The 11,837-nt window shown below is 50.5% G+C and overlaps 1 protein-coding gene across 1 annotated transcript; it reads left to right on the top strand.

Annotated features, from left to right (window-relative positions):
- Positions 1-467: 467 nt before the first annotated feature.
- On the top strand, positions 468-9,534 carry LOC137149837 (alpha-1B-glycoprotein-like). Its single transcript, XM_067543453.1, has 6 exons — positions 468-498; positions 594-632; positions 3,727-4,020; positions 6,550-6,849; positions 8,533-8,862; positions 9,440-9,534. The coding sequence occupies exons 1-6, from the start codon at positions 468-470 to the stop codon at positions 9,532-9,534; spliced, it is 1,089 nt and encodes a 362-aa protein (XP_067399554.1).
- Positions 9,535-11,837: the final 2,303 nt, after the last annotated feature.

Raw genomic sequence — 11,837 nt, 5'->3', positions numbered from 1 at the left:
GGGGGGGGGCTGGCTGGCTCATGGGGTGAGGAATGGGGCAGGGGGTCTTTTCCAGTCAAGGGAGTGCTGGTTCTGATCCAGCCCCAGGGGCGGGGAGACTGAACAGGTTTAGGGAAAGAGATATGGGCTCTGCTCCGTTTTCTAATCCGACCCCAGCCAGACTGGGGCGGGGGAGAATATAAGGATGCACCAGGTCCGGTCCGGGGAGAAGGGGTTGAAACCAGTTCCAGCCTCTCCAACCAGAGGAGAAGGATTGCTTCACTGAAAGGACTCGCGGGAGATGGTGCATCACCCCCAGCTGGCCTGCCTGGGGTTTTGACACTTCCGAGGGGAAACCAGGAGGGTGGAGTTGGCTGGCGTCTGCACTTCCTGCTGCCGGGGATGAGCCTCAAATTCATGGTGTGGAGATTGAGCTGGTGGCGGAGCTGAAAACCCAGATCCCCCAGTCCCAGAGCCACCCGCTCAGCATGGCGTTAACGTGCCTTCTCTCCGTGCTGGGTAAGTGACCTCCCCTGCGTCTGTCTGTCCTGAGCTCCCTGTACCCCCGCCTCGTCCCACATCCAGAGCCCCATCGCCTCTCTTCTCTCTTTCAGCCTGGCTGCAGATCCTCACCCGCCCGGCGTCCCCTGCAGGTAATGCTCTCTCGTGTCTCTGGGGGGCAAGAAAGCATTTCTACCCACCTCAATCCCCATGGAGGCACAAGGTGCCCCACGGGAACGGGGGAGTGTCGCTGACAGGGGCCAGTGCACAAAGACGTGGGGTAATCTGACCCTCACCTGAATCTCTCACCTTGATCCTTAGCGGGTCGAGATAGGGGAAAAGCTGGAAGCTTGAGGTTTTATCCCCCTGGCAACGTTTGCGTGAGCATTAATTCTAGTAGCTCCTGGCGGTCAGCTAAACATCCCCTCCCTCTCTGGAGCCTGTGAAGTCCTTTGCCTCAACCCCATCCTGTGGCAGTGTGTTTTGCCCCTTACCCTTCCAGCGTGTCTCCTCTATCAGCTTCGGTCTAAGCTCGCATGATGGCCACTGGGGGGAATGAGTGGGAGGGTCTCACAATTAGATATAATTGAGAATTATCCAGTGAATTTTTTTTTCCATTGAGAAAAGCCACTTCGTCGAAAGCAAAAGTGTTTTGTAGGGGAAAAAATGTTGGCAAACAAGTGTTGAGATTTCGGGTGAAAGTCGTTCCAGGATGGCTGAACCGGAAACTTTTTTTTCTTTATTTCTTTTCCCCCCCCTCCCCAATTTTTTCTTTGGAAAGGCGAGTAAGGGCTGGGAAAAGTCAGTGTTTGTTGACAAAGCAAGTGCTGCTGTGCACACCGCAATCACACACACACACCCACAGACAAAACTGCCCTGTTTTCCCGACAAAATAAAACCACCTCGACCAGAGGCGCAGGGCTTTTGTCGGCAGAACTAAGGCGACGCGGTGTCCGTGTAGACACCGTGTCCCCATATAGCGGTGCAGGGCTGTCATTCTTGTAGCTGGGGAGGTCACGACAGCTGCTGCAAACTCACTGCGGCTGGTTCTCAGCTCCCGGTTGCCAAGCCAGGACCGGGTGGGAGGCGGGCGGCTGCTGCCTGGCTGGGACCAGGGAGGGAAGACGTCCCCGCGTGGCTGCCCTCTGGCTCCCAGCTGGGACCGGCAAGTCGGGGGAGCAGCTTAAAAGGAACCTGGGACCCTCTGGGTTCCTTGCAGGGCACTGAGAGATGGGTCTCTTGGTTCCCCACACCGCCCCTTTGACTGGTATAAGTGTTCCTGGTGAGGATGTACTCTACTGAGCCAAGGAGAGCAATCTTCAGTCCAACCCAAAACAATTTTTTTCTGGCTTTTCAAACAAAAAAAAAGAAAATCCATTTTTCAAACAGCTCTACTCATAATGCAATAAAAAGCGGGAAGCCGGAAAGCCGCACAATCAGAACCGGCCAAAAGAAACATTTTTTTCCCTACACAACGTGTCTTTAGACTGTGGAACTCATTGCCACAAGACATGGCTGAGGTCACAAATGTAGCAAGGCGCAAAGAGGGGATTGGGCGTTCAACAAAGAGAGCCAGAGTTAGAATAGTGCTAACAAAAAACACTGGAAGGTATATCAAACTTCATGCTTCAAGGTTTAAGCCTTGGTTTAAGCCTCTCCAAGCCAGCATGTCCATTGACACACACCCCCCATCCGCCCCCGGCTGGATCATTGCTCAGATTTTCGTGCCACACACCTGGGAGAGATTTCGACTTTCCCGCCCCCTTCAGGACTGGGGGAAAAAATGTCCAATCGTCACAAAATCCTCAAACGATGGGAAATCTGCCTCACCCCCAACCCCTCCCCCCCCACCTGCCAACCCGTGGCTGTGATTTCCCCACATGCCAATGTGCTTCCCATCAAGTTCAACGGCTGAAGAATGACTCACGTAACTGCTCATGTTGTAGGGGAAGGGGGGTCTCTGGAGGGTAAGACAGGCACCTTAGCCGGGTGTCATACGGAGAACTTACCCAGCTGACGCCCATATGATCCCCGGGAGGCGGGTCTAGCACGGCCTGCAGAGGAAATGTTTGAAATGGTTTATAAATGGGCTTCTGCTCCCACCCGTCCCCGTTCTGCAATCGTGGAGGAAAAATAATTTGTGCATGGCACTCGGTTTCCTCATCTTTCCTTCCTTTCGTGGCGAGGACTAATCATGACAAATCTGGTACAATGCAATCCCTCCCTGAGAGACACAGGCCACAGGAGTGGGGCAGGGCCCTTCCTCCCCCTTCACCCTCCCCCCCATAACATGTGGTTAGACTACAGAACTACCTGACACAGGATGTCACTGAGTTGACTGCCGCCAAGAGTTCAAAGGGACCTTTATGTGGCTTGCAAGAGCATCCGGGTTTATCAGCATTAATGCCAACCACCTCAGTTGACCTCTGATGCAGGGTTGCCGGGTGGGGAAGGACGGCTCAGGATTATAGGATTGTTCATAGGTTATAAAATCAGAAGGGGCATCTCCTCCCTGTTAAAAATTCATGCCTTGGTTCTTGGCTGAATTGGTCTAGACTCTAGCTTCAGCCATTAGATCTTCTTAGTGTCATTAAGCTGTGGAACTCATTGCCACAAGACATGGCTGAGGTTAAAAATGTAGCAATGTGCAAAGAGGGGATTGGGCGTTCAACAAAGAGAGCCAGAGCTAGAATAATGCTAACAAAAAACACTGGAAGGGATATTAAACTTCATGCTTCGAGGCTTAAACCAATCGGTAACTCTTAGAGATCAGGAGGAGAGATTATCCCATGTCAGCAAGGCCACATGCACCTTCTCCGGAAACATCTGCATCTGCAAATGCCAGAGACAAGATACTGGGATAGGTGGACCTGGGTTGTGATCCAGCTAGCAATCCTTCTGTTGCTATGGGAATGTGCCCTTGGGTCAGTTGAAGGAGTTCCATTCCTGGGCAGGTTATGGGGTGACCCTGTAGGTCGCAAATTTGGGATGGCATGGTGGGAGTGGGTGTCTAATCTCTATTGCACTCTATTTGTTACCGCTTTTGCTTAGTTGTGGGTACTGTGGCCAAGTGGACAGAGCTGCCCTTGGCCTGCTGCGTGACCTGGGACAAGTAATTTCCCCACCCCGGGCCTCAGTTTCCTCCATCTGTAAAATGGGGATAATGAGATTGGTCTCATGCTTGTAGATCAAATGACAAAAAGCACTAGGTAATATTATTTTTATTAAAACACTTTCTGCTTCCAGATGTCACTTCCCCAGCACCATCGCTGACGGTGAGCCCAAAATATTCCACCTACCGTGTTGGCGACTCTGTTATTTTCACGTGTTTAAAACCCACGGGGGACCAGCCCACGCAATTCCAGCTTCTAAGGGATGGAGTTGAAGTGGACTCTCCACCGACCAAAATTCAGCTTTCTCAGAGCTACAATCTGCCTAGTCTAAATGTTCATGACTCTGGGTCTTACCAGTGTAGATACTGGATCACTGAGCAGAAGACCATGTCCAACCTGAGTGCGCCTATCACCATAAATGTCTACGGTGAGTTTATATGTACAGGTGAAGACTTTTCCAGCTACAATGGACCCATACTTCAGCAGTTAGAGCCTTGCTCTTATAAACGAGGTGTTACCCGTTCATTTCTCACTGGGACTTGGAAGAGTTTTTTATGCTCTGCCTCAACCATAAGATGTTGGCTCAATGGGCAAATGACTGGGTGGACTCTCTGGCCTGCCTTATACTACAGGAAGTCAGGCTGGATGATCTCAGTTAGTCCCTTTTGACCGTATAATGTACGAATCTATGAATGTGAGGGGAAGGAGAGATTTCAGGGTGGAGATGTTAAGAGAGGATGAAAAGTACCAAAGCCAGCTATTCACAGGGCTGGTTGGAAAGTTTCCATCGGAGCAGTTTTTCCATCAACGTAGCTGGTTTTGTCAAAATCAAAACACCATGTGAGAAAGCCTCCATCTCAACAAAAGTCAAGAGGAAATAGTCAGAAATTTGTGGTAGATTATTGAAGTCAGATGCAAAAAGGACGTTGCCCAACTAGAGGATTGCTCTCAAATCAATGCGACGAAATTCAATAACGAGAAGTGCAAAGTGCTACATACAGATAAGGGAAAAAAATCAAATGCACCACTAGAAAATGGGGAATAACAGCCCAGGTGTTAATACAGTAGAACCTCAGAGTTACAAACCTACCAGTCAACCACACACTTCATTTGGAACCAGAAATACACAATCAGGCAGCCACAGAGAGAGAGATAGAAAAACCAAATACAGTACAGTACAGTGTTAAAAGTAAACTACTAAAAAAATAAAGGGAAAGCAGCATTTTTCTTCTGCAGAGGAGTGGTTCAAAGCCATATTAAGTTAATGTTCATTTGCAAACTTTTGAAAGAAGAACCATAACATTTTGTTCATAGTTATGAACATTTCAGAGTGACAAATGACCTCCACTCCCGAGGTGTTGGAACTCTGAAGTTCTACTGTGTGGCTGAAAAAGATCTGGGGGTTATAGTGGGTCACATGTTGAAGATGAGTTAACAGTGCAATGGAGCTGAGAAAATCCATTCGGAAAGGAGTGTGGTATGTAAGACAGGGGAGGTAACTGTCCTCAAATCGAGTACTGTGTCCAGTTTTAGGCACCTTTAGGACAGATGCAGATAAATTGGAACGAATCCAGAGGAGAGCAATAAAAATGATGAAAGATTTATTTAAAATGGACATATGAGGAAAGGATTAAAAAACTGGGTTTGTTTAGTCTTCAGAAAAGAGGAATGAAGGGAACAGGCTGGAAATATCTACAAAACAATGATCAGTCTGTAGCCTGAGGTCCCTTCCAACCCTTATCTTCTATGATACGTGAAGGGCTGTTATAAAGAGGACAGGATCATTTGTTCTCCATGTCCTCTGAAGGTGGGACGAGAATAGCCAACAGGATGGATCACTTGATGACGACCTGTTCTGTTCTTTCCCACTGAAGCATCTGGCATTGGCCACTGTTGGAAGAAAGGCCACTGGGCTAGATGAACCATTGGTCTGACCCAGTATGGCCGTTCTTAAGTAACGGGCTTAATCTGCAGCAAAAGAGATTGAGATTAGATAGCAGGAAAAACTTTCTAACTCGAAGGGGAGTTAAACTCTGGAATTGGCTTCCAAGGGAAGTTGTGGAATTCCCGTCATTGGAGATTTTGACGGACAGGTTGGGCAAACATCCATCTGGGATGGTCTAGGTTTACTTGATCTTGCCTCAGTGAAGGAGGCTGTATGTGATGACTTCTTGAGGTTCCTTCCAACATTTAGAGGATTCTATGAAATGTTTCAGTTCAGTAATTGTATGCAGTGTTTTGGAGCCGTGTTGGTTCTAGGACATTAGAGAGACAAGGTGGGTGAAGTAATATCATTTATTGGACCAATTTACATTGGTGAAAAGGACAAGCTTTCGAGCTACACAAAGCTCTTCTTTGTCTCTTTCACCAATAGAAAGCTGCTCCAATAAACAATATTACTTGATCCACCATCTCGCTCAATACTTATAAATCAGAGTTTTAATTTGCACCTGGAAAACTTTCACCATTTTGTTACCTTTTTCCATTGGGTAAAAGTTGGAAGAGAGTTAAGAAAATGTGGAGGGAAACTCAGTAGTTTTGAAACAAATCTTTTCAAAATATCACGTTTTTAATCCTGAATTTTTCATTGTAGAGAAAAAAATCTGGTTTTTCTTTCCAATTTTCTACCAAGAAAGAACCATGCTACATATCCTTGAGCGCCATCTAGTGGTGTTAGATGGTGCTCAAGTTAACTAACGGTCTCTGTTAATTAACTACCTCTCCAGACATAGAGCACTCCATAGCAGGAATGGGAGATGAACATTTTTCAGAGACAACGTCATGCTCCCCCCATTTTTGCTTCTTCTGAGATATATCTGCTGGAGAGGATGCAACTCTTGCGCTATCAGAAGATCTATTTCTTTAGGAGATATCTCACTGGCTAGGGGGTGGGAACAGAAACGTGGGGTTGTTTGTACCAGTGTATCGGGTATCACTCTCTCTGCTCCTATTCCAGATCGACCACCACCCCCCTCGCTCTCTGCGGACCCTGCCTGCCCCACATACCTAGTGGGAGAACAGGTGACGCTCAGCTGCTTGGATCCCAAAATCAGGGAGGTGACGGGATACAGATTCTACAATGAAAGAAGCAGGGAGATCTCCACCCATGCTCCTGACCCAAGCGGGGGAGCCAAACTGGTCTTCCTTGCCCTTCACATGGCTGATGCTGGATCTTATACGTGCAAATACTGGAAAGCGGAATCTGGCCAAGAGATACTGTCGGTGGGAAGCCAACCGTTCTCTGTTTCTGTGCTGGGTGAGTTGTCCATTTGTGCTGTTCTTCAACGGAGCTGGATGAAGGGTGGGGAAAGATGATGCTGTTTCGTAGAGGATTTCCATAGTTCAAAATCTGGTTTCATCCCAATTTGGAATGAAAGCCAAGAATTTTGAAGCTCTCCACTGAAGGAAAAGGAGTCCTGGCTCTGGGGCAATCCACTAGGGGATCCCAGAAGCTCTGGGAGCTAGGTCTTCCAGTAGGCTGGGATTCCAGGTGAGTTGTGCTAGCTGGAAGGAAGCCAGGTGGCTTCTGGTGGAACTTAGCCTGAGTTCCATCAGAACTTGGTTGCAATCTAACCCTCTCCGGGAAACATTTCAGATGCGACAAATCAGCAGATTGCAATGAAACACCTGGTTAGCGGGAATTCTTGCAACCCTCTGCAGGAGTGGGTGTTACTAAGCTGGTGGCCCATCCCATCCAGGTGCAATGAGCCCACCTCCATAACATTCTCGGGTGAGACCATGTTATTGGGGTGAAGTTGACCGTGCAGAAGTCATTTTCTGCTTCTTAGCTTCTCTCCTTCCCTCCAGAATGGATGCTAATTTCTCCTCTTTCCTCTTCCAAACCTGGTAAGATTTCTTTCCTGATCTGTGATTTTTTTCCCTCTCCATCCATTCCCTGATGAGTCTCTAGACCTAGCAAATTGGGACCAAAATAGCCAACATGACCACCTAACAACCAACAATATCATTGTCCAACATAGCCTCTCCATATGGCCAATGGGAAGACCCAAGCCACTCAACATGGCTACGTAAATGTCATCATGGCTGCTCGACAGCCAACAATATGGCTCCCCAACATGGCCTCTCAATATAGCCAATGACCAAAATTTGAGCCATGTATCATGGCAACCCAACTGCCAATATGGTGGCCCAACAGCCAGAACAATATGGTTTCTTAACAGTTCAGAGATTCCAAGGCCAGAAGGGACCTTTGTGATCCTCACATCTGACCCTTATGTATAACACAGGCCAGAGAACTTCCCAAACATAATTTCTAGAGCAGATCTTTCGATTCAATTGTCAAACGTGGATCTTCCATGATAGACACCCATCTACCAACATACCTGCCCAACAGCCACAATTATGGCTGCCGAACATGGCCTTGCAATACAGCCAATGGCCAAAACCAAAGCCACTCATCACGGCAACCTGACCACCAACGTGGCAACTCAACGGCCAACAATATGGCTGACAAACGGCAACACTGGCCAAAACCAAGCAGCCCAAGATGGGCGCGTAGGGAACAACATGACTTGCCAATTCCCAGCAACGTGGCTGATCTATATGGTGGCCAACGGCTAGCAAGATAGGCTCCAATAGTACCAAGAATAGGTCTATATAATATGGTCACCCTAATTGACCACTTAAGCTTACTACAGAATCTCAATAGGACTGAGAGTCATTCTGGCCTCAGGGAGTGGGACTTATATATGCACTCAACCCTTCCCCATCGATGGACCCTTCACCATGGACACCATGTTGAGCACTGTGGCATTGGAAAGACAGTGACTCAGAAGGGACTGCGATTTATTTCCAGGTTCTTGGGTCCCAGAGACCCCAAAGAAATAATTTCACATCTTTAATCTCCACCACGAGCGTGGTGTCACACCCCACACGAGACCGGCCTCTGCTAACCCCTCCCTTTTGCTGCTCCCCTCAGAACCCCCTCCCCTGCCAGCGCTGAGCGTGGATCCCCCATCTGGCGTGATTAAGGAATGGCTTCCCCTGCACATCACTTGTACGGCCCCCAGGGGCGCCAGGGAGCGGAGGTTCCGCTTCTACAAGGATGGAGCAGAGCTCGTTCCTGGGAAAAGGTGGTTTCCGATCAATGCCATGGGGTCCGGGACCGGCACTAGGAACTTCTCGGTGCTCAGCATCCCACGGGCCGGTCCCGACAGCATCGGGGAATTCACCTGCGGGTACGAGGAGAAAGTGTGCCGGAGGTGGGTCTCATCCCCCAGGAGCCTGGCTGTGAACGTCACCGTGACAGGTGAGGAAACTAACTCCTGCTTCCTAGTTACCCAGATGAGGATTCCCCTGACAACACAATGCGATGCGAAGGGAAATCAGGGCACGCCATGAGCACGCTAGGAAATGTGCAGTATCGGGGCAGAACCTGGCACTGACTGATCCCACAACACGGCCCCCTGTTCCTCCCTATCTTCATTGCAGAAGCATTAATACTCACATGTTCTGTGTGGCCGACTCACACAGCCGGAGAGCTGGTCGCATTTCTGCCACCAGGGGGCAGCACGTTTACACACACACACACACACAGGGCCAGTCTCAATCTCTGCTGTAGAAGGCAGCAGATAGACAAATGCATGATTGGTGGCCTCATTACGCACGGGAAATCTTTCCTCTTCTGTCCAGAGGCATAGCCAGAACCGATTTTTTTGGGCAGGGCCTGTGGTTGACCCAGGTGGGCCCAAGCCTTGTATCACAAGCGAAACTGAGGCTGATAAAAATGTGGGATGAATTGCTTAAAATCTGACTGGGTGGGCCTTTTTTCAAAGTGGGTGGGCCATGGTCCACCCGTAGCTATGCCACTGCTTCCGTCTCTGCAGATGACCAAGTTTTCCTGCTCCGGTTCCTGGTGGTGGGCGGCTCCTTCTTCCTCATCAATGGCCTCATATTCCTCATCTCCCACTGCTGCTTGTGATGCACAGGTAAATGGCTCGGATGGGAGGTGGGTTCTGACTCACAAATGCATGGACCGTTTCCAAGACAATAAACCTTTAGAGGTCTCAAAAGTCTGTCCCCCCCTCTCGATTCTCAGCTCAGAGCAGAGGGTTTGCAGGGGAAGCCTGCCACCTGTGAGACGTCACTTGTGAGAAGACTTGCACGCCAGTGACTGGGACGTGGGGGGGTCCTGCCTAGTGGTCAGAGCAGGCGTCAGCAATCCGAGGCCAGGGTCCAAACCCGCCTCAGAGGCCAAGGTCATGATTCGGAGCAGGGCCATCTGACAGCGATGCATGGAAAATTCAGCTTCGACTCCAGATTGGACAGCGCCCTCCACTTAGCGTCCCACCCCGCAGCGCCCCCTAGTGTTGCACAGGGGAAATTGGGGCCCCTACCATACTCAGAGAAGAGAGCGCACACTAGTGAGTCCTCCCATGTCCTCCTCTCTTCAATTTTCTCGCCTCCGGGTGGGGACGCAGCCGACCCTTTTTTAGCAGGTGGGTGCTCGCCAGGTCCCCCGTCCAGCAGCAGGAGAGCAGTAGCTGCACTCACTGGGTCCGGGGGAAATGAGTGCTCATTGCTTCTTGCGTTTGTGTTCCCAGGGTCTGCAGGAGGCTCCCCAGCAAAGTCCGGCGGGGGATGTGGGACTCAATAAAAAAGCTCCCCCACCATTCTCGGCCTCGCCATGTCAGGATGCAGTCTGTTTATTTGGTGAACACCGAGGGCCAAGAATTCTCTATGCTCCCAACTGCAGCCGTCCACGGCTGAACGTGTTCTTCGGAGGCGGCCTTCCCAGTGGTTAGAGCAGGGGCAGTGGGGAATCAAGACACTGAGGATCTGTTTCCAGCTCCGTGATAGATGGGGGGTGTGGTGGGTTAGAGCGGGGGGCTGGGATCCAGGATGCCTGGGTTCTCTCCCCAGCTCTGGGAGGGGAGTGGGGTCTAGTGGTTAGAGTGGGGGGGAGGGCTGGGGGCCAGGACTCCTGGGTTCTAGCCCCAGTGTGGGGAGGGGGCTGGAGTCTAGTGGTTAGAGCAGGGGGACCAGTCTGTTCTCCACTCTGGTCCCATGTCCCGCCGGGGGTATCAGGTGATAGCTCCTCCCTGGAGCTGCGAGCACTGGCAGGTGGTCAGCTTTGGTCACGGACACCACCCCCGTCCCTTCGGGGGCCAGATCGGATGTCTCTGTTGGACGCGTCTCCCTGCACAGCCATGTGCTTCTCCCTCGAGCCGCAACCCCTCCTCCAGAACCTCGCTCTGAGCTCCCGGCTGCACTTGTTCACCCTGGCATGTCCCGCCCGTGGCCCCGCCAAGTGGTGAGACCTCCTCCCTCAACCCTTTGGCATTGGCCAACCTGGCCCAACCCAAAAGAAAGCTCAACCTTGTCCCATCACGCCTCCAGGCGAGTTCCTCCGAGCGGTGACTCAGACACCGTGGAAGTGCTCTCAGGGGTTCTTTGCTCAATGCCCCTGATTTTCCGCCTTTGATCTTCACTCCTGCCCTCGTTTATTCCTTTGCGGTCCTTCCTAGCCACTTGCCGGCCTTTAGATTTGGGCAAGCCTAGGTACTTGGCCATTTAAATTGGCCTCCAATGCCCCAAGCTACAAACTGTGGGTTTCCTACCTGCTCCCAGACCCTCTGACAATGGCTGCTTCCATGACATTTTATCAGGCCTCTCTCTGCCTCAGAAAATGCTCCCACAAGTTTCCCGGCAGCTGCATCCGGGACAGGGGCCCACCTTTGCACCCAGATGGGGCGGAGAATCCTCTTCCTGGATGCTTGGATGGTGGGTCTGGTTCCCATGCACCAGGGCACCAGAGCTGGGGTCGGGAAGGAATATTCCCCCCCTCCCCAAGCCAACTTGGCAGGGATGTTACACTTCTGAATGAAATAAACAGCAGGATCTTATTCAGGGGAACAAGGCAATATGCTGCATTTATTGTGAATACAGAAGTTTAAAAAAGCAATTGCCTACACACCCACACACAAATGTTCTGCAGGCCGCGTATAATTACCAGCCTATGAGTTGCTCAAGCCATCCCCAGCCAGGATGGAGCTAGGTTCTGTCGGTCGTGACTTCTGATGCTCCTGGATATTTGCAGAACGAACCTAAAGTCTCCATGTCTTCACCCCATTTTTATAGAGCTCCATCCCCCCACAGATCTCGGGGGCTTGCTGTGTCACAGCTGCTTTCACAACCTACTGTGAGCGAAAATCACCCGTCTGTGGTTGAAAGCTCGATGCTTTCCGTGTTATCTCTCACGCTGTCTTGTTCCTCTCCTTGCGG

This window comes from Emydura macquarii, unplaced genomic scaffold (genome assembly GCF_026122565.2).
Source record: "Emydura macquarii macquarii isolate MOO-44397 ecotype Brisbane River unplaced genomic scaffold, CSIRO-AGI_Emac_v2 contig_845, whole genome shotgun sequence".
NCBI lineage: Eukaryota > Metazoa > Chordata > Testudines > Chelidae > Emydura > Emydura macquarii.
This window is presented reverse-complemented; position numbering and strand designations above follow the sequence as displayed.

What these genes read in the sequence shown, in the direction of transcription:
- LOC137149837 (XM_067543453.1), top strand. Translation starts at nt 468, where the DNA reads ATGGCGTTAACGTGCCTTCTCTCCGTGCTGG. An exon ending in GTGCCTTCTCTCCGTGCTGG is followed by an intron (nt 499 to 593) that starts GTAAGTGACCTC and finishes TCTCTCTTTCAG; the next exon opens with CCTGGCTGCAGATCCTCACC. An exon ending in TGTGAACGTCACCGTGACAG is followed by an intron (nt 8,863 to 9,439) that starts GTGAGGAAACTA and finishes CCGTCTCTGCAG; the next exon opens with ATGACCAAGTTTTCCTGCTC.